Here is a 21,464-nt window from a genome sequence, read left to right as displayed (position 1 = left end):
TAACCAAACCCAACTACCATCTGTTCTCACTTTAACCGCATCTCTTAAAGCTGACTCAATTCTTAATGTGAGTCATGTCCAGACACCAAAACACTGGACACCATTATAATAATTGACAGAGTGCAAAGGAGAAAACGGAAAATAGCCATTGTTCTGTAAGCAATAATAGTTTTTGCTTATACCGGTGTTGTTTGTCTTATGTTGATAGAAAACAGTACAGAGACCATAGTTTGTCCACATTTCCATTAGCACTTCACACACCACTGTTCAGGCCTTCATATTAACTACCTATCTTTCTCGGTCTCCGTTTAAAGAAGATAACGTTTCCCTGCTAAACTTGATAATGTCAAGAAACCTATTTGTGTTTGTTTATGTTAGCTAAAACTGTGCTACGTTAGCTAGCTATGCAGGAATCAAAACAGCAGGAGACACGGCTCCCTACTTGCCCCTGCGTGAACCGGGAGAATACAGGCAGCGTTACTTCGCCAGTGGGTGTAAAAAATAGCAAACTACGTATTCGTTATGTTATGTATTTTTTCTTTACCATTAGTTACCTTTCTGGTGAATCGAAAGCTAACTTCACCGTCGTTTTCCGCTACGGAGACGTTTCATCCAGGAGAAAAGATGCGAGTCTTCTTCCCAGAGAGACGCGTCAGAGCTAACACTGCCACCGAAGATCGTCTATGCAGAAAAGATGTGACACTCGGTAGTTTTAATAAAAGTGGGTGTAACCACACTAGCGGATTCCTTAAACTCATAACACGGGTGTAATTTAATTGTAATATAACTCAAAGACACTTTTGACAAAGAAATCAGCATATGCAACACAAATTCTCAGATTTTTTTCCACAGTCGTAATTAATCATTCCTAATTTTCGTCATTGCATTTTCTTGGAGAGGATGTTTTTCTAATCGAAACAGGTTTGCCATCTTTCTCCAAATACAATTTTCGGCTGTCAACTTGCGAAATATATACGTATATATATACATATATAAAATGTAATAGCTTCTCAATGAGCCGTGTAAAGTCGACTCTGACGGAATTCAAAAACACAACAAAGAAAGTGAGAGTGAGACCTCTTACTACACCGATACTCTTTCTAGTTAGGACAAAAAGTGCTATACAGGTATTTTGATTGTAGTGCGCAGGCGTATAGTACAAATTTATTTGGTATTGTCCAAATGAACCTTATTGTTCGTATTTTGCGATAAATTCCGTTAGAGTGGGGCGTTTGAACAATAACCTCCTATCTACGTTCATATCCTGGTATTGTTTGGTTTGCTGCCAACCTAACGCTGAGTTCCTCCCAAACAGCAGAGGGCGCTATAAGCAGAGCTAAAATACTTCTTTTCCTACCTTCCACCCGGATGTTAGTCTCACCAGTAACACACATGTTGATGCCGATACACATACAGTCGTGTCGCCTCTGAAATGGAGTTAAACATCAAGAAAACGAGCTCACAGGCTTTGCTGACATGTGGCAACGGAGGAGGTTTGGATGCTTTTCTTAGCTGTTAAAGTGTTGGAAGAGAAATGCGGAGAGTTTCAATGTAAAATGCTGGTGATTTGCTATGATATGAAAAGTTAACGTTAGCTAACTCAGAATTTTTACTTATAAAAGAAATAAGAACTTCGCCATATGTATTATATAGTTATTCTTACATAAACTTCACTGTATCCATGTAGGCTCCTTACAACATTAAAGTGTCATGAAGGTTTTCTCTGTCCTGGAGGTTCCCACATGAACTCATTCATTCAGAGGACAGTTTTGTCATTTGTATAAGTGTGTGCCAGGTCTGGAAATGTTACAAACAACAAGAATATTCCCAAAGCTGTGAGGAAATAATTGAAATGTAATAACAGGTGACTAAGACCGAATACAAATGTTAGAATTAAGCAGTTCCATACAGTAGAGTTACAGACATTATGGCTGCAAAAATGTTTGGATATAATCCTGAACAGTCTCATGTAAAGTGTGATTACGGTTAAAGAAATAAATGTTTAGGCAGAAATTTAGGGCTTACTGATACGGTTAAAATCATTATCGTGATAATAAGTATGATAATAAGGATCTTTTGTAACATAAATGTGGCAAATGTATGCAGAATCACAACTAGAATAATCAAATTAATGTTAAAAGAGGTGTATTGTGTAGAGCTGTACGGTGGCCTTGAAGTGCAAAACACAATGACACTTTGTGAAATGTTGTGTTTTTCTGTTTTGTCGTTGTTTCCTGAAATGTTGTTGTGTTTTGCACCTCAGGGTCACTGTTAGAGCTGCAACGATTAGTTAGCTAGTTAATCTACTAGTTGATCAACAAAAAATGAATCTGCAATTTTAAGCAAAAATGGTCAAAATTTCACTGGTTCCAAATCCCAAATGTGAATATTTTCTGGTTTTCTTCTATGACAATAACTTCATTATCTTTGGGTTTTGGACTATGACAGACAAAACAAGACGTTGTGAAAAACAACCATGAGCTCTGGGAACTTGTGATGGACATTTTCAGTTTTCTGACATTTTATAGATGACATGTAAAATGGATTTATTGTGAAAATAATCAGATTAAGACCAAGTTCTTCAGCGTGTCAAAGACTTTAATGACTAATTTTTAATGAGGTTGCTCAGATTGATTTAATTTGACAGCAGAAATGTGCGTAACAATAACAGATAACATCACATCATCATAATATGAGTCTGACTGAAATTTGTAATTGATGTTGAATATTTGCACAGTCGTTATTAGGCAGCGTGCAGCTACAGAGTTAGTTTTCTTGCATTTAAAGGAAAATACATTTCTTTTCTAGCCCACAGTAAAATGCTTGACATTAGCACAGTCATGAAAAACTGGTTTGGAAAAGTTGATGTGACCCTTTAATGTTAGCGAACTTCCTTGTGCATTTTCAGACTTAACACTTCAATCTTAAATCACTTTTTTTTTGACTTTCTGAGCATTTTATTGTTGCAAAGTGTCATTTTATTGATGTTAATTGTGCTGCCAGGACTCAATGAGAAGCTTCTCCTCAAGCCAAAGGCCAGCAGATCCCTGCAGACAGAGAGAGTCCCGAGAAGCAGCGGTGAGATTAAACTGCCTGCATGCTGACTTGCTATTCATTTGATCTTTTTACAAATTTTAATTGCACAAAATCTAAGAGATAAAAAACGAGCTAGAGGAGTCATGGTGCGTGCTTTGCTTTGTTGTACATCAGTGTTGGAGCGGCTGCAGAGCTTCCTCCCACAGATGGCTGAGGCCAACGAGAAGCTGAAGCAGCAGATGGAGGAATCCCCCGCTGGACGCTTCGACATAGAGAGCGTGGAGGAGACGGAGAGGGTCATAGAGATGGTGAGTGTCAGGCAGCTGGTACATTTGAGCTCTCCTGCCTCCAGCTGCTGAACTAGAAATTCAATTCCAGAGATGAAACATACCAACTTTGGCATTTTAAGGAGTTAAGAGTCCTTTTGATTTGTTGTAACTTATAAGATTTGATTGAGTGGTGATGTCATTCTCTTGTAGGACGTAGCACTGGTGGAGCTCAGCGGGTCAGACAGCGACTCCGAAGACGAGGAGGATTCGTCGGACTCCGAGGAAGAATCGGACTCTGATGAAGAGAGCAAGATCACAGAGCAGAACTTGAAACTACCTGGACACAAAGGCAAGAAGAAAGCCAACATCCAAGTTCTGGACCAGCAGGCGGAGTAGATGAGTCAGCTGTGTACCAGGTTTCTTTGCCCCTCTGAGGAGATGACTTCCAGCTGCCTCAGGACTGAAGGGATTTTAAACCTACTTCACAGAGACGGTGGACATTAGGCTACTGTGTGGAGAGATTCAGACCTTCCTCATCCCTATGGGAACAACAGTTATTATTATTTTGTACATGTAAAGGTCATATTCTTAAAAGTGCCTTCAGAGCCAGAACAGATCCAATCTGTAAGCTATGACCTCTCATTTATACGTAGCGTGTTCGGCCACAACGCTGTGTGGATCCTCTTGTTTTTGGCTTCTGTTTTTATCACCTTCTTCACAGAAAATGCATGTTTTAATAGAGCAGAATGTGGCCTTTTGTGAGGCACACTTGGGGTTGCTATGGTAACACGTGTCTCTAGATAAGAAGATTGTTACTTCTGCTGTACATCCAGGTCCAGCTGCAACGATTAGTCGATCAACAAAAAGATTATCGCCAACTATTTTGAAAATCAATTAATCATTTTGAGTCATTTTAAAGAAGAAATGCTAAAATTGTCTTGTTTCAGCTTATTACATGTGAATATTTTGTTTTCTTTAGACTTCAGTATGACAGTAAACTGAATATCTTTAGGTTGTGGATTGTTGGTCGGGACTAAACAAGACATTTTAGGTTGAATCTTGGCTTTTGGGAAACAGTTCTCACCATTTCCTGACATTTTATAGACCAAATGACTGATCAATTAATCGAGAAAATATTTTTTTAGATTCTGATCAACAGAAAAAGACACGAAAATAAAACACAAGATACTTGTTTGCAGAAGTATTCAACTTCTGCATGTCAGTGTTTAGTAGCTGCAGCAGTTCCAGTCTGTGAATTTAGGTGCAATTGTACACACATACATACATACATACATACATACATATAAACATACTACAGGTTCACCAGTAAACAGCCACAAATTTTCAGTTGTGTTGAGATGTGGATCTGGAGATCTGATTCAACCACTGCAGGACATTCAAGTTGTTTTAAAGCGATCACTGTGTGTGCTATCCTGTGTCTTTGGTTTAATGCTTGGGGGAAGGGGAATGAATACTTTTTACAGGCGCTGTATCATTTTATATCATATTTCGGCTGCTCATGAGGCACCTGTGTGATTTGATGTTTGAGTGAGATGTGTCTGTAGAGAAGAAGTATGATTGCTACTGTGCATCCAGATATAAAGAAGCACAAATGAATGATTTTTTTTATGCGAGTCATCAGAGATAAAACTGTCCATTATTGCCAACCTGTTTTCTTTTTAGTTGTTCTACTCCTGTATAGAGGTAAATAAACAACATAGATATCGGCCCAGATTCCTGTTTGTTCTCTGAATAGTGCTCACTATGACACAACATGACATCAGTGTGATGATTCATGCTGGGTATCACTGGGAATGTTTTTGTACTAGTGTTGATCCCACACAAGTTTTGATACAGATACCAGAACTAGCTTTTACAGTAACCTACTTTGAGAAATATATTTTCCTGGATAGAATAAAGCCTAAAATTAAATCTATTTTTATTTAAATCAGGAACCATCTAATCAAAGAAAAGTTAACAAGATAAACAGTGCCAACTTTGATACTTCACAGGTTTTGGTACACAGTATTTTGATTCAACACTAAGCTCTACTGATGGCATACCATTAGCTGATACTAGCTCTGTCAATGTGACATCATTACACTTCCTCTGTGTGTCAGTCCATTCCTTAAAAAGAGGAACAATCATACATATTTTGTCTGACTTGCTCTGCGTAGTGGTATTCAAACATTTCCCCCTGATATCATCCTTCTACCAGAACTCAAGGGATCACATGACAGGAAATTCAACCCTGATAACTGATGATAGTATTCAGCAACACTAGAATGTGGTATAAAGCCTTCAAGCAGCAGTACTGATCATAAAAAGCTGAATATGGACTCATATAATCTTAAGGTTACAAAATGCAGGAGAAGAAGATGTAAGTGTTCCTGGACGTGGAAGCTTATTTACGTTGTGACCGTAGTGATGCTGGAGTTACTGACAGCTTTCAGGAAGGGTTGTCAGTAACACCAGCAACACTTGCAGCTCCTCCTGCCATAAACCTGAGCTGCTACAGAATCCAGGACCATGCAGCACAGGTTGGACAGCAGCACCACTGTCACAATCTGTGTTGCCGGCTGCCAACAACATCCACTGCCTGGAAGAACAGATGAGGAATGGTTAAGAAAACAAGCATGTACCTATGTGTTATATCATTCAGACGCGACCACTTAGTCGAAGTTTGTCTGATGAGAGGAAAAAAAATCGGATTTAGATATAATTTTGATAGTGCTCTGTTCAAACCGTGACTGCATTCTGAACAGTTATGATGCTCGGAGTCCATAACAATGGAAAGGTTATTTTCTCATCTTATTATCGATGTCCAGCGATGATTTATCTGTCAAAACGCGATGAGGTGTGCGTCAGCTATGTGCACAATTATCCCACAACTGCAGGTATGTGTGATATATGACAGAGTCAAGGGCCACTGTCAGGAAAATACGTCTAAGTATACAAGATTTCGATTTAAAAGTTGTAATATTACATGAAAGAAAATCGTGAAATTTGGAGAAAAAAGTTGAAAATGTAAGAGGCAACAAGTCATAATATTTCAGAAAATAGTCAGATTCTGTTGTAATAAAAAGGTGAGATCTGTTACCCTTTTAGTTTTCACCAATAAGAAGCCTTATTGTCAGAAACTTTAAGACATTTAAATGAAATAACGTTTTATTTTACTGTAAGAAGAATTCGTACGTTTGCTGTAAAGCTCCTCCTGAGGACGCCGCTTTGTTACAAATGATTTTTCACTGTTAAACATTGAATGTGTGTGGAGCAGTTTACCGGTGTAGCGTGTAGGAGGTTAATTATCATTATATCTTCATGCCGCGTACAGTAAGTCATTTAAATAATTGATGAAGTTACCTGTTGTGCCACGTGCGTAAATGTGCACAGTACCTCAATTTGGAGACGCACGTGCTACTGTGTGATGGCTGCGAGTATTGTATTGACTGAGAGTTAGTGTATATTTTACAGTTGTGCGCAGTAAACAGAACATGAGTAGCGACGTTTCTGCAAAATTTCAGGTTATATTTAATGACAAGTGAAAAATTATTTTATAAATTAAATTAAATTCTGCCTTGATTGCAGTAAAAGTTGTATTTACATCCAAAGTTTAATCTTTTAAAATTGTAGAGAAAAGTGAGGCCAAACGTAATATACGTGAAAGGTATATTGGAGAGATCTGTGTGTGTCTCTGTCAACTAAAGCTACACAAACTGAACTGCGCTCTTATAGACCAACCTCAGTGCTGAACGTCCAGATGTTGTGCCGTAAACAGAAGAAGCTTAAATAACCTTCATATCTATATTCTTTAGAGTGTCAACAATATACAGCAGAGTGTGGCAGTTTATGCTATATTTTATTTGTTGTTCTGAAACATTGAATTCAATAGATAAAGTAGATCAAATTTAGCCCTCAAAATATTTTTAAAAATGAGAATGCACTGAGAGGAACGATGCATGTTGGAAAAATACAGTTGTCGGTATATCATATAAAGTTACGGTCAGCAAGCTCTTAACAAAAAGTCTGAACATCACAGTTAAAAAAGATGAGAAATACTTTATTTCTGGTGATTAAATAAAGTACAAACATCTGCAACGTCCACATATTTTGCAATAATAATAATAATAATAATAATAATAATAATAAGAAGAAGAAGAAGAAGAAGAAGAAGAAGAAGAAGAAGAAGAATGACAATAACAATAACAATAATGATAATAATAGGCTATATTTAATTTGTACTGCGGCACTTTTCATTGATAGTGAAACTCAAAGTGCTACAGTATTAATAATACAGAACACACAACATAAAGAAAATAATAATAAGAGTTAAGATGAAAAAATGAACAGAAAGTAAAAGCAGGATTTTAAATATTCCTTTCACTTTGTTAGATTTATAAAAGCAGGTTTTTAGTTTTATTTCGAAAGACCTTTCCGGAAAAAAAATTTTGGTTGTGAAGAATTTCACGTCTTAATTTATTGCTACATTTTCTATCACTGATCAACATCTGAGATGGATGTCACAAGGTGTTAGACCACAGACAGACTTAATGACTTGATTAAATTCTCTAATTCTGACCGGTAACTTTTTGATGCCATTTGGGAAGAAATAGCGACTTATTAAGAACTGTGATCTGTCACAGTTAAGTTTTATGTGAAGAAAAGTGACACGAGGACATAAAACGAGACATGAAATAAAAGTGTCATTAGGGGGGAAAATGCGATTATGAAATAAAAAAAAAGATAAAATACACTTTGTTTATTCTGCAGAGAGAACACAACAGTAGCTATTTGATGCAGCACCATCAGCTTTTTAAAAATTGTTTCAAAGCAGCAAAGCATCGGTCAGCATGTTAAACTCATAGGTTAAACTATATCAATATATAGAAAATGTATGAACACAAATATATCAGATTTATTGACTCACAGGTGGAGTCATGGCAACCGAACGGTGATGCGTGACCGAGGTCATTTAAGATCTGCAGAACTTTCCACTTTCTCACTTTGCATTCGGACTGGACTCGACTGGACCTGTTGCAAAACCTGAACACCGGAAAGCATCTTGGAAAAAAGCGGATCTTGTTGGAGAACTAAACCAGAGGAGAACTGATCTTTAGCGGGAAAAGCAACCTGCTGGAAAAATGCCTATCAGCACCTCACCTATCAGAGAGGAACACCTGCTGCCTGGAGGCCAGCGTGAGCCGGACTATCATCATGAAGGTAAAACAACTACTTTTTTTTTTTTTTTTTTTTTTTTTTTTTTTTTTTTTTTTTTTTAGTTTTTCCTCATTCATGCATCTCCCAAAACGATTTAAAAGCTTCCTCAGTGCAAAATGAATGATCATTTGTTCAATTTAAGATGGACAAGTACTAGATTTTAATGACATGTTTGAAAAACACAGATTGGGTGATACAGGACGTTTTCTCGGTGTAAAATGATTATTAGAGGGTGGAAATGCATTAAAGGTCCCGGGGAAGTTGTGGAAAGTGTTAACAATGGTGCAGCGATTTGAAAACACTGTTATATTGGTTTGAGGACATAAAATTCATCGAGTTTGGCGTCGAAAGTTTTGGAAAAAAGATGGCGACTAGGCCATTTTTTATAAAATGCATAAAATATACATTTTGTAGTAACCATGGAGATGATGGAAGTATTAGGAGAGCTATTAGAAGTAAACGTCAGCACGTCAGAACGCGCAGGTGTAAACAAACCAGAGCACGTTTCCTCTGTGTGGACAGCTGAGTTGTTTTAAATGGATCCGAAGCATCGAGTCCTTTTAAAGTCAAAGTTTATCCCCTCAGTGAACTCATTTTCACATATTCCTCCAAACGCACCATCACATGTTGTTGTGAGCGTGATTGAAGGAGACAAATTGAACTTCAGGTGTCTGTTTTTGGAGCTACAGCCAGAACTGTTGAGTGTAATCATTTATTATCAGATGGGAGATAGATAGAAAGATATTTTCTTTCCGAGTGAGAAAAAAGAAGAGTATTTGTTGATTTGTCATGCAAGTGTGCGTGTGATTGAATGTGCACGTCGTGCGTCCACGATGCCACCGTCTCCTGCACGCTCCATGATGTGCAACTCATAAACTGGGAGAATAATAAGCGACTATATGTGCACAGAGGCTCAGACGTTTATGTTATTTTATAGAAGCCCTGTGGTTAGTTAAGGTTCCCAGGGTCCAGCGTGCGTAATTACGCATGACCTGTGAACACCAAACTGGAAGGCTACATCTCAGTATTTTAAACAGTTCTTGCAAACACAGTTCACACAGTGTCATGAAGATTGTCTGTTCCCAACGATCCCACGATTGTCTCCTTTCCAAAGAACTGCTATATGATGTGATGAGGCAGGATTGTGGCTAAATGATTTGGGCCCACGGAAAAATATAATTGTTTTGGATGTAAAGCTGTGTTATGTAAACATGAATTATATATAAATATGTATTTAATATCATATATATGATTTTAATAAGACTTGAAGTATTTATGCTAAAATGATCTGCATATTTTTTAGTGAGAGTAAAAGATGTGGCATTAAGAGATCACCTGTAAACTATTTTTGGAGAAGTGGAAAAAAGTTTTGAGCAGATTGAGTCTCAACTGATTGTATGTAAATGCTTTTTCATATATAATTAGTGACACACTGAATGATCTGCATGTTTGCACACTGGTGGTGCATGACTAGTGTGGTTTACCAATTCAGCTGCTGTTTGTTAATATTCTTCTTAATATCCTCTTATGGGGAATCTATACAACATTTGATTTTTGTTTTAAAAGTCAGTTTCAGAGAGGAAAATCTTTCTAACCTGTTTTAACTGAGTTAAGAAAGACTTCAGTGAAAAGGGATGTTTCGGTCTGTTTTTTTTTTTGTTTTGTTTTTTTTTACAAATACTAGTTGCCAAATTGCAATGTTTTTAGTTATTTTAATATCTGGAAAGCATACAGTGGATATATGTGAATTTACTCTCCTAGCTTTTTGAAAAATTCCTAGTATATCATCTGCATATCAACGATACAGTGTGAATTTTGTTGAGCAATCTTGCATTGTAAAATGACAATTAAAATGTACCTTGAATATTGATCTTTGATAAGTTTGCATTCTTTTCTGTTTTTAGAATGAACCTGTACTGCAGATATGTAAAGGTTGCCGTAGACTTTGTCGAAGTATACAAATCCCCCTATCTTTATCACACGGTTTCATGATCAGAGAACGGTCTTTTATTATGTCTCGTAATGCCTCGCTTTGGTCTTTGGTTTTCTCGTTGTTTCTCTTGTTCGTCTGTCAATTGTCATATCTTATAGGGGGAGTGGGCAAGGCAACATGTTGCCTGGAACCAAATAATTTGTTTTTATAAGGTAAGGTTAAGATAAGAATTTCTGAGAAGCGACATGTTCTCACAAAGTTCTAATGGTGCATGCTTTATGTCTGGTATGTGTGTTCTCAGCTGTGATCATGTGTTGGGATCTAAAGAGTGGCAAAAGCTATAGTTAAAAGCATGTGTTTCTCTCCTCGTGAAATAAGTACATGATGTTGCTTACATAATCTTTATGATTAAACATTTTTTGTGTGTTTTCTTAATAATCTTATCCATTAACATGTTATTATCTGCCAAAATGAGAGGACTACTTGTTTCACATGCAAGATATCTGTATATGTGTGTTTGTCATTCCTCTTCTTGCTGTTTAAAGGAGATGCGATGCGATGTGTTGGGAAAAGCTAATGTCTAGTTTATTTATTATTTTAAGATATAAGAATCAGAACAATGAGTTGCATGGTTGTTTGCTGCAAGAGAGATACCACTGTCAACCCAATCTTACTGAACCACATACACAGTCCGGATTAAGCAGAATTAAAGTTATTAAATGTAATTATTTTAATCTATTATTTTTAATATATTTTAACTTAAATTTAACTTTGATTATTACTTATTGGGTCACAAATACATTTTTGAGAAATACTTAAGATTTGAAATCAAGCTTTTACAAACTTTAACTTCTTGTCCCTGCAGGTGTCTTCTACATCATTGAACGCCCTGCAGCTGAGGGGATCCCTGAGCTAATCAGGATCATCGACAGGGAAGAAGGTAACACTCTTCCAATCTATATCTCCTCGGACGATGAGGAAGCAGAGGTTGCAGTCATTCTAGGGGAAGATGAAGGTGAAGGCATTCCCCCTCTGTCCTCGGATGATGAAGAAGAGGAAGAAGAGGCTGAGGATGTCCTTGAGGGCAATGCAGATGTGGACATTCCTCCTCTCTCCTCCACTGAAGAAGGTGAGAATGAGGAAGACAATCATCAAGAGGCTGAGAGTGATGAAGACACTGACAGTGAAGACACGGACAGTGAAGACACTGATGGTAGTGATGACTGGTCTGGGTATTCTGACTGGAGCAGCGATGACTCTGGGTATGAGTCCATTGGAGAGGATGATGAAAATGATGATGATGGTGATGATGATGGTGATAATGCTACTGATAAGGATGATGAGGCTGATGATGAATTTGATGAGGAGGAAGAAAATGTCAGACCCCTGTGCTTCCAAGATCTACGACCACCAGAACCTTGGCTGTACTGGGATGAACCAGTTCCTCTTACAATTGTTGATTTTGTGCGTCATACTTATCAGCATCTTGAACTTCCTCATCAGCTTCTTCAACTTCCAGAGCAACATCTTGAACTTCCTCATCAGCAACTTCAACTACCAGAGCCACATCTTGAACTTCCTCATCAGCTTCTTGACCTTCCAGAGCAACATCTTGAACTTCCTCATCAGCATCTTGAACTTCCAGAGCAACATCTTGAACTTCCTGAGCAGCTGGAACAACCTGATGATGATGATGAATGGAGCACATTTTCAGAACACTCCACCTGTGAGGAAAGCCTCGGAGAAGAGGATAGTTCTGAAAAGCTGACTCCCTCAACTTCTGGCCTCTTCTCCCCAACAAAGAGAAGCAGAGAGGAGAGCTACAGGGAGATGAATCCTGCTAAGAGGCAGAGAGGGAGCTGTGAAGAAAACTTCAGAGAGAATGAGAACTCAGAAGACCTGAGACCCTTGACTTCTGGCCTCAGCTCTTCTACAAAGAGTAACAGGGAGGAGCGCTTCACAGAGATGAATCCTGCTAAGAGGTTGAGAGGGAGCTGTGAAGATAGTCTCAGAGAGAATGAGAACTCAGAAGAGCTGAGACCATCGACTTCTGGCCTCAGCTCCTCTACAAAGAGGAGCAAGGAGGAGAACTACAGGGAGATGAATCCTGCTAAGAGGCTGAGAGGGAGCTGTGAAGATAGCCTCAGACAGAAAGACAGCTCAGAAGAGCCAATTCCATCAATGTCTAGTCCTGGGTCCTTCATAAATAGGAGCTTTGAGAGACACTGTGAGGTTTTTCCCGTGAGGCCATGGTGGTATAACGACAGTGACAGTGATTAGGATTGTCAACCCTTTATAATGCAGGACTGACTGACCATCTGGAAACAGCAGGATTTGGTAGCTGGATTTTTTTTGTAACCCTGAGGAGTGGCCTTTGCGTCTGGCGGGGCTGGCAGTACCCTAGGTAGCGTCTTGCACTGGGGTCTATCTGTATCCAGTAACTGAATTTGTTTTTGTGACAATAAGGGCTGTCCTTTGCATCTATCGGGGCTGGCAGTACCCTAGGTAGCGTCTTGCACCAGGGTCTATCTGTATCCAGTAACTGAATTTGGTTTTGTAACAATAAGTGCTGTCCTTTGCGTCTGGCGGGGCTGGCAGTACCCTAGGTAGCGTCTTGCACCGGGGTCTATCTGTATCCAGTGACTGAATTTGGTTTTGTAACAATAAGTGCTGTCCTTTGCGTCTGGCAGGGGTGGCAGTACCCTAGGTAGCGTCTTGCACCGGGGTCTATCTGTATCCAGTGACTGAATTTATTTTTGTAACAATAAGTGCTGTCCTTTGCGTCTGGCGGGGCTGGCAGTACCCTTGGTAGCGTCTTGCGCCGGGGTCTATCTGTATCCAGTAACTGTTTTTTTTTTTTTACAATAAGTGCTGTCCTTTGCGTCTGGCAGGGCTGGCAGTACCCTAGGTAGCGTCTTGCGCCGGGGGTCTATCTGTATCCAGTAACTGAATTTATTTTTGTAACAATAAGTGCTGTCCTTTGCGTCTGGCGGGGCTGGCAGTACCCTAGGTAGCGTCTTGCACCGGGGGTCTATCTGTATCCAGTGACTGAATTTGGTTTTGTAACAATAAGTGCTGTCCTTTGCGTCTGGCGGGGGTGGCAGTACCCTAGGTAGCGTCTTGCACCGGGGTCTATCTGTATCCAGTGACTGAATTTATTTTTGTAACAATAAGTGCTGTCCTTTGCGTCTGGCGGGGCTGGCAGTACCCTTGGTAGCGTCTTGCGCCGGGGTCTATCTGTATCCAGTAACTGTTTTTTTTTTTTTTTACAATAAGTGCTGTCCTTTGCGTCTGGCGGGGCTGGCAGTAACCTAGGTAGCGTCTTGCACCGGGGGTCTATCTGTATCCAGTGACTGAATTTATTTTTGTAACAATAAGTGCTGTCCTTTGCATCTGGCGGGGCTGGCAGTACCCTAGGTAGCGTCTTGCGCCGGGGTCTATCTGTATCCAGTGACTAAATTTGTTTTTGTAACAATAAGTGCTGTCCTTTGCGTCTGGCGGGGCTGGCAGTACCCTAGGTAGCGTCTTGCACCGGGGTCTATCTGTATCCAGTGACTGAATTTGGTTTTGTAACAATAAGTGCTGTCCTTTGCGTCTGGCGGGGCTGGCAGTACCCTTGGTAGCGTCTTGCACCGGGGTCTATCTGTATCCAGTAACTGTTTTTTTTTTTTTTTACAATAAGTGCTGTCCTTTGCGTCTGGCGGGGCTGGCAGTACCCTAGGTAGCGTCTTGCACCGGGGTCTATCTGTATCCAGTGACTGAATTTATTTTTGTAACAATAAGTGCTGTCCTTTGCGTCTGGCGGGGCTGGCAGTACCCTTGGTAGCGTCTTGCGCCGGGGTCTATCTGTATCCAGTAACTGTTTTTTTTTTTTTTACAATAAGTGCTGTCCTTTGCGTCTGGCAGGGCTGGCAGTACCCTAGGTAGCGTCTTGCACCGGGGTCTATCTGTATCCAGTGACTGAATTTATTTTTGTAACAATAAGTGCTGTCCTTTGCGTCTGGCGGGGCTGGCAGTACCCTAGGTAGCGTCTTGCGCCGGGGTCATTCTGTATCCAGTGACTGAATTTGTTTTTGTAACAATAAGTGCTGTCCTTTGCGTCTGGCGGGGCTGGCAGTACCCTAGGTAGCGTCTTGCACCGGGGTCTATCTGTATCCAGTGACTGAATTTATTTTTGTAACAATAAGTGCTGTCCTTTGCGTCTGGCGGGGCTGGCAGTACCCTAGGTAGCGTCTTGCGCCGGGGGTCTAACTGTATCCAGTAACTGAATTTGTTTTTGTAACAATAAGTGCTGTCCTTTGCGTCTGGCGGGGCTGGCAGTACCCTAGGTAGCGTCTTGCACCAGGGTCTATCTGGATCCAGTGACTGAGTTTGTTTTTGTAACAATAAGTGCTGTCCTTTGCGTCTGGCGGGGCTGGCAGTACCCTAGGTAGCGTCTTGCGCCGGGGTCTATCTGTATCCAGTAACTGTTTTGTTGTTTTTTTTTACAATAAGTGCTGTCCTTTGCGTCTGGCAGGGCTGGCAGTACCCTAGGTAGTGTCTTGCGCCGGGGGTCTATCTGTATCCAGTAACTGAATTTGTTTTTGTAACAATAACTGCTGTCCTTAGCGTCTGGCGGGGCTGGCAGTACCCTAGGTAGCGTCTTGCACCAGGGTCTATCTGTATCCAGTGACTGAATTTATTTTTGTAACAATAACTGCTGTCCTTTGCGTCTATCTGGGCTAGCAGTACCCTAGGTAGCGTCTTGCACCAGGGTCTATCTGTATCCAGTGACTGAATTTGGTTTTGTAACAACAAGTGCTGTCCTTTGCATCTGGCGGGGCTGGCAGTACCCTAGGTAGCGTCTTGCACCGGGGTCTATCTGTATCTTCTCTGATCCAAGCCTGAGCAAACCTTTGCTGTTGCTCCTTTGTGTCAATGGAAGCCAGTTTAAAACTGACTCCTACATCTGCCACTGTGGCTTGAGGCTCAGTGGGCTTCACAAGGAGGAGGAGCCAGGGACCAAAAAACACAACAACAACAATGGAGGATCTGCTCATCCACCCAACTGTAAATCATATAAAGTTAGGAAAATGTAAGTACAAGCTTCTGACTTAGAATGAAAGTATCTGGTTTCTTTCCATTTAATATCACTTATTATCCATTTAATGATCACTTATTTATACATTTTGTCACTTATTTAATGAGTCAAAGATTACTCACTTTGTTTTTTCTTATTTTTTAAAATGATTTTTTACTGAGGTGAAGATTGCTTTACAAGATACAGGCATGGAAATCATTAATGACAACATTAACACATGAATCTTGCAAGCCTTATATTGTAACTCAGTCATTACTTATCTTACTCACTCTGTTGTACTCATTGTTGTATTTTTTTCTGAGGTGCATTTGGCTGTGACAGGCAGAGGTATGGTAAAAACATTTACAAAAATCTCCTTTAAATCTTAATATGTCTTATTTAATTATTCATTCAAAATATAAATTATTTTTCACTTACTTATTCAGTTTTTTGTCACAGAAGTGCAGAAGGCTGTAGAGCTGTAGTGTGACGCAGCAGGTCCACCAGTGAGTGAACACGTCGAGCATCATCAACCATCCATCCACCGGTCAGACAACCCTGATCTTGAGAACCACAGCTTCACACTTCAATAAGAGTTATGTATCACAGGTTCTTAGTACTCAACATTCTGGAGGCCACCCTGTTTAACAGAGCAGATGGCTTTCTATCATGCTGTTGTTTTGTTGTATATCCACAGCCTCCAGGATTATATGGACTGCATCAACCTCCCCACAGGAAGCGACAACATGAAGGACAGAGACTCAACTTTCAAGCAGTACATCCAGGGTTCCCGTGATGACAAAGAAGAAATGCTAACACTTGACACATCACAGGATAAGCTGGGAAGCTTCAGTAGACTGAACAAGTAAGCCCCTTATCAAGACTACAGAAGTCACCAAATTGACATAAAGTTGTGAGAAAGTTAACAGTATATACTGTATGTTGATGATGTTTTAATGGCTACCTTCTATAATACAGCATTATAAATATTCATGACTTGTTTTTGATGTCAGGGCAGGACTCCTGTGTCTCCTGGGGCACCAGGCAGTAGATGGCAACCAGCCAATGATCCAAGGAAGCTCCAGCACCATAGCACCAAACACAATCAACCACTTTCAACACCAAACTTTCTTCCAGACCCAATCGGAAGGGGTGATTCCCTAAATCCCCCATCAATCCCTCTCTCACCAGTCAAGAAGATGGAGAGGATGAACACAAGAGTAGGGTTTCAGTCAACTAACAGAGAAAGTAAGTCCCTTATTAAGAATGCAAAAATATCTAAATTGATGTAAAGCTGTGATGGTCTAAAGTCAACATCACATACTGGATGCTGATGATACAACGTTACAACTTGTTTTTGATTTCATGGCAGGACTCCTGAAGTCAAACAACCATCGCAGAAAGCTCCAGCACCACAGCTCTGGGCACCCTGAACCACTTTCAGCACTAAACTTTCATCCAGAAAGGATCTCTCAATCCCCTCCAGCCCACCCTCCTCCAGCAGTCAAGAGGACAAGGAGGACCAGCTCGAGATCAGTGTTTCAGTCAACTCAGAAACAGGCCTGGTGCCACAAGGAATCTTAAGGGGGCTTAGCCCCATCAGTTATATTTTCCCCCCGTCTGTTTAAGATTTATGTATCTACAGAAAAATAGCAAAACCAACAAAATTATTGGCTGAGATACACATACACAAGACTATCGCTTAACTGTTGTTTCAGAACAATGGACAGTGCTGTTTGTGGTGTGTAGGGGGTGTGTGCGCCACAACATGATAAAAAAAAAAAAAAGCCAGACAGAGAATCGTTCATAAATTAAAAAATATTTAGCTCTCAGCTAGTGCAACATTCTTATGTGAGTGCTCTGGTTAGTAATTGTATTGTATTTTGAAACAGTAGACTTAAGTTGTTGTTATTTAGCCTTTCTGAGGCTATTGGATGGTTAAATCAATTAATTTTATTTTATGAAAAAATTTGCCCCTTTGCAGTTTTTAACAGCCCCCTAAGTCACTTCATCCTGGCGCTGAGCCAGTTAAGAAAGAAAGTAAGCCCCTTATAAACTCTAGAAAAGTCACCAAATTGAGATAATCTTGAAAAGACAAAATTAACATTACATTTCAGGATATTTCTTATCAACTTGAATAATATATATAGTAAATATTCATTACTTGTTCTCAAGTCCAGTGTGGGAAAAAAACAAATATCCATTTGGAAGAATTGACATCTTGGTAATCCAATTAGTTATTCCTCACAACCAAATGGGGCATTATGTTCTATGGCAATGATTTTTTGGTTAAAAAGAATAAATAGCAGACATGAGGGTGTTTTTTGTTGTTGTTGTTTTTTTCTATGTGATGAGTTGAATGCTTAGATATCATTTGTATATATTATATAACCATGTAATATACATGATAACACATATGGATATCAAGATAGTGTAGGAATAAATTGTTAACTCTGTATCCCGTCCATATAATTGAATGGTAGCTAGTGTTTATAGGCACTATTTTTATGTACTGAGTCTGCCTAATGTACTTGTGGTGTTGAATTAAATAAAAAACAACTAAATCTAAAGTGATCCTGTGTTCTGTGAGCTCTTCTACTCTCAGTGATGTTGAGTTAACATGAAGCTTCTTATATTGTGAATCCACTGCAGTTTGTAGTGGCTACAGTTCTTCCACAACAGCTCTTCCACTCAGGGCCGGAGTTATCTGGACAAGAGAGCAGGTCTTTCTACATGAGTCCATGTTGCAGATCTCCTTCATATCTAACACTTCTGAGGATCCATCAAAGATCAGGGAGTTAAGAGGATTTTATGTGGAAGTCTGGAAGCTGAACAGAATGGATTGTAGTGTAGTTCACTGCAAGAGCTATCTGTCAAAACACAGAACACTATTCTTTCAACACAAACATGTATATATACATATATATATATATATATATATATATATATATATATATACACACACACACACACACACACACACATATATATATATATATATATATATATATATATATATATATATATATATATACTCAGCAGCTGTACTTCGTGCCTGGTGCTAATTAGCAAATGTTAACATGCTAACACACTGATCTAAGATGGTGATTACCGTAACCATTATACCTTATTATTAACAGTCAGCATGTTAGCATGCTAACGTTTGACCCTTATGACCTTTTTAAAATAGTCAACAGGAATTCTTTTAAATATTTGTGTCACATGTGACTTAATGAGGTGTTTGTTGTGTGTTTAAGTAATTTGCGGCACATTGAAGTGATACTTCTTTGAAAGGTCGCTTTGTCACTGAATACAACTCGACGGTTAGCAACAGGAAAACAGTATAGTGGTCCTAAACACCTTTCGGCACCTTTAAACGCCAGCATTTGAAGTAAAACTTGGGTATTTGGGATTGATATTTTATCCACTTACACAACATCATTTACTGCAGTAACTATGGAAATCTCAGCTGTATGTTTGTATTGGCAGCTAATGATCCACACTCATCAGAACAGATTGTTCAGTTCATTGACTGCAGAGACACATGATTTGCAGGAAACATGGAAAACCCACACTGACCGCCAAACAAAACACAAGCTGCTCAGTGTTGGCTAGAAGTTTGTCTTACCAGTCCCATCAACCTGTTTTGGTTAGTCAATCATTTACAGCTCCCGTTCTCGTAGAAAAATCATGTTGACTGACAAAATGTCGAATGTGGTTACAGACTTAAGTGTTTCATCAACTGCTGTAGCAAGTATACAAATGTGAGGTTTGTTTCTTCACCTGCAAATAGTTAAAAAAAACCTTTATATCAGTCATGGACTCATCCAAAGTGAATATCCTGCTGACTGTGACAGAGCAGTGCAAGTCATACATGTCATATAACAAGGAATTTCCATGTTTTAAGCTGTGTGCAATTTTCACAAATCATTTTTGCTCAACAATTTACTTAACCATGACTTTAGAAGAGAAAAACTTTTACATAGCTAAATGATTAAAAAAAAAAAAAATCATCTTCAAAGTTAGTTCACCCAAATAATAATAATACAACAACAGCAGCAGCAACACATTTCTCTCTTTTGTTTGTCCGGCTTTTGAGATTTCTGTTTCGGACATTTGTCTCTCCACCCCAGTACAGTGGACGTGATTGGAATTTGCTTTGTGATGCTCACAGAACTGAAAAATTTAAAATAATAATTTACACACAGCGTCCATGTTACTCTTAATTCACAAACCTTGCTGTGAATGGTTTTCATGGGGACCAATCTTTGGTCAGAGGTAGTTCCAACTGTCCAACAGCTTTATTCAGAGTATCCAGAGTAACAAGGAAAGATGTGTTTGACAGTTTGTAGCAAATCTAAACTGCTACAAACTAGAATAACTTCAAATTCCATTTATCTCTGTTATATTTTGGGGAGGAGGAAATATCAGGGACAGTTATCTCAAATCTGGAATAATAAAACCAAAACTATCTGCATGAGCAGATACCACTGGAGCTAAAAGAGCATGTCTCCTTGTCATTTTGATGAGCCACCCTTTAAAGAGTGACTTGAGACTCTTTAAAAATCTTGTCTTTGCTGACCTCCAGTGGTTGAACTGATGTCACTGATGCAGGTCACAGAGGGCAGCAAAACTCTGCCTTTCAGCCCGGTGTTACGTTATTCTTTAACTTTTAAAACCTTCTTCATATTACAAATGAAATGTCAAATTTATAAGCAATAAAATACACTTTTGCTGTATTCAATACATTTAGAGGTTTTACTGCTACAGTTTCACTGGGTCTGATATGACCAGTAGTGCACTGTATGGTGGCTAATGTTAGCTAATGTTAGCAAACTTTCTATAGATATAGTGGTACCACTTTTTAAATAATGGCTTACTCACTGGCTAATAAATCATTTACTGATGCTTTATAAATCATTTATGAGCCATTAATAGCATAATTTTGTTTTGGCAGGTTGTGAAAAATCCCTATTTACCCTTATTTAATAATCGTCACAATGGTAATAATTGTGGCCATTGTTCAGCAACAGCTACACAGTCTTTAGCTAATTACGAAGCTCAATAACATACCAACTCATTTACATCACTGTTGAATTGTAGAGAATTTATGCATCAGATATTATATGCATCAATTATGCTGTGCAAAATGTGTTCAATAACATATACTGTAAATGTATTTCTAGGAAGACACTTAAAGGCTTAGTCTATGATATTAAATATAACAGGAAATACTACACAATAGCACCAGCTGTGGAAAGAGCAGTATCACTTTTTCCTCCCACCATGCACAAAGTATGTTAGCATATTGTCCGAGTAACAGCAGTAAAATTCAAATCAAAGTTTATTCACTTCATCGTATGACATTACTGGTTTAAGACATACTGTTTGAGGGGGTGATTGAGGGGACAGCTCTCTCTATTTTCACAAAGAGTGAGAAAGAAAACATTTGCTTCTTAGCCCTTGCTGCCTTAACTGAGAACATGGGACAAATTTTAAAAAAAAAACTAATTTCACAACTTAGTGATGCATAAAAACATCTAGCTGGTGTGTTTTTGACAAATATAATATAGTGTTATGACATACAGTCTTCCTCTGTCTGACAAATACATTGTCAAAAATATATCAAATAGTCCTTTTTTCCCTCTTTTGTTAAAAAATATTTACAAAGAAAGTCAAATTTGACAAAGGGAAGAGAAAGTGAATGTCTAAAGTTACAATGTGGGAACAGACGGCTGCAAGGACATGATGACAACCATAGTGTTTGTGATGAAGATAAAATAAAAATGGCTCACTACAGATCCAACAGTTAAAGGACCAGTGTGCAGGATTTAGTGGCATCTAGCTGTGAGGTTGCAGATTGCAACCAGCTGAACACCCCTCCCCCCCTACAGAGGCTGCAAAACTCTCTGGAGCCAGTGTTTGGTTTGTCTGTTCTGGGCTACTGTAG

At 39.1% G+C, this 21,464-nt stretch overlaps 3 protein-coding genes across 16 annotated transcripts in view; 2 read left to right on the top strand and 1 right to left on the bottom strand.

The window, feature by feature from the left end:
- slc41a2b (solute carrier family 41 member 2b) overlaps nucleotides 1-681 on the bottom strand; it is a 43,247-nt gene extending 42,566 nt beyond the window's left edge. For 2 of the 4 annotated variants that reach the window (XM_042403205.1, XM_042403207.1), the window contains exon 1: nucleotides 545-681. The gene's annotated coding sequence lies outside the window, so the exon portion shown is untranslated. The remainder of the gene's footprint in view (nucleotides 1-544) is intronic. The other 2 variants (XM_042403204.1, XM_042403206.1) reach the window with 1 other exon arrangement.
- A 495-nt stretch (nucleotides 682-1,176) lies between these two features.
- Nucleotides 1,177-3,921, top strand: nopchap1 (NOP protein chaperone 1). Its single transcript, XM_042403208.1, has 4 exons — nucleotides 1,177-1,493; nucleotides 3,004-3,078; nucleotides 3,211-3,344; nucleotides 3,516-3,921. The coding sequence occupies exons 1-4, from the start codon at nucleotides 1,433-1,435 to the stop codon at nucleotides 3,699-3,701; spliced, it is 456 nt and encodes a 151-aa protein (XP_042259142.1). The 5' UTR covers nucleotides 1,177-1,432; the 3' UTR covers nucleotides 3,702-3,921.
- A 4,131-nt stretch (nucleotides 3,922-8,052) lies between these two features.
- LOC121891094 (ribosome biogenesis protein ERB1-like) lies at nucleotides 8,053-18,084 on the top strand. Of its 11 annotated transcripts, XM_042403840.1 has the most exons (7): nucleotides 8,053-8,525; nucleotides 11,321-15,529; nucleotides 15,838-15,862; nucleotides 15,974-16,020; nucleotides 16,212-16,379; nucleotides 16,528-16,762; nucleotides 16,887-18,084. In XM_042403840.1, exons 1-2 carry the CDS (start codon nucleotides 8,447-8,449, stop codon nucleotides 12,733-12,735), a joined length of 1,494 nt encoding a protein of 497 aa, XP_042259774.1. In that variant the 5' UTR covers nucleotides 8,053-8,446; the 3' UTR covers nucleotides 12,736-15,529; nucleotides 15,838-15,862; nucleotides 15,974-16,020; nucleotides 16,212-16,379; nucleotides 16,528-16,762; nucleotides 16,887-18,084. The 11 variants fall into 11 exon arrangements, with proteins under 11 accessions (XP_042259774.1, XP_042259766.1, XP_042259770.1 ...); XM_042403832.1 differs by having other exon boundaries at nucleotides 11,321-14,902; nucleotides 15,108-15,862; nucleotides 15,974-16,379; XM_042403836.1 differs by having other exon boundaries at nucleotides 15,857-15,862; nucleotides 15,974-16,379.
- Nucleotides 18,085-21,464: the final 3,380 nt, after the last annotated feature.

This window comes from Thunnus maccoyii, chromosome 23 (genome assembly GCF_910596095.1).
Source record: "Thunnus maccoyii chromosome 23, fThuMac1.1, whole genome shotgun sequence".
Classification (NCBI taxonomy): domain Eukaryota; kingdom Metazoa; phylum Chordata; class Actinopteri; order Scombriformes; family Scombridae; genus Thunnus; species Thunnus maccoyii.
The sequence above is the reverse complement of the archived record's forward strand: the minus strand, read 5'-3'. Positions and strand labels throughout refer to the sequence as shown.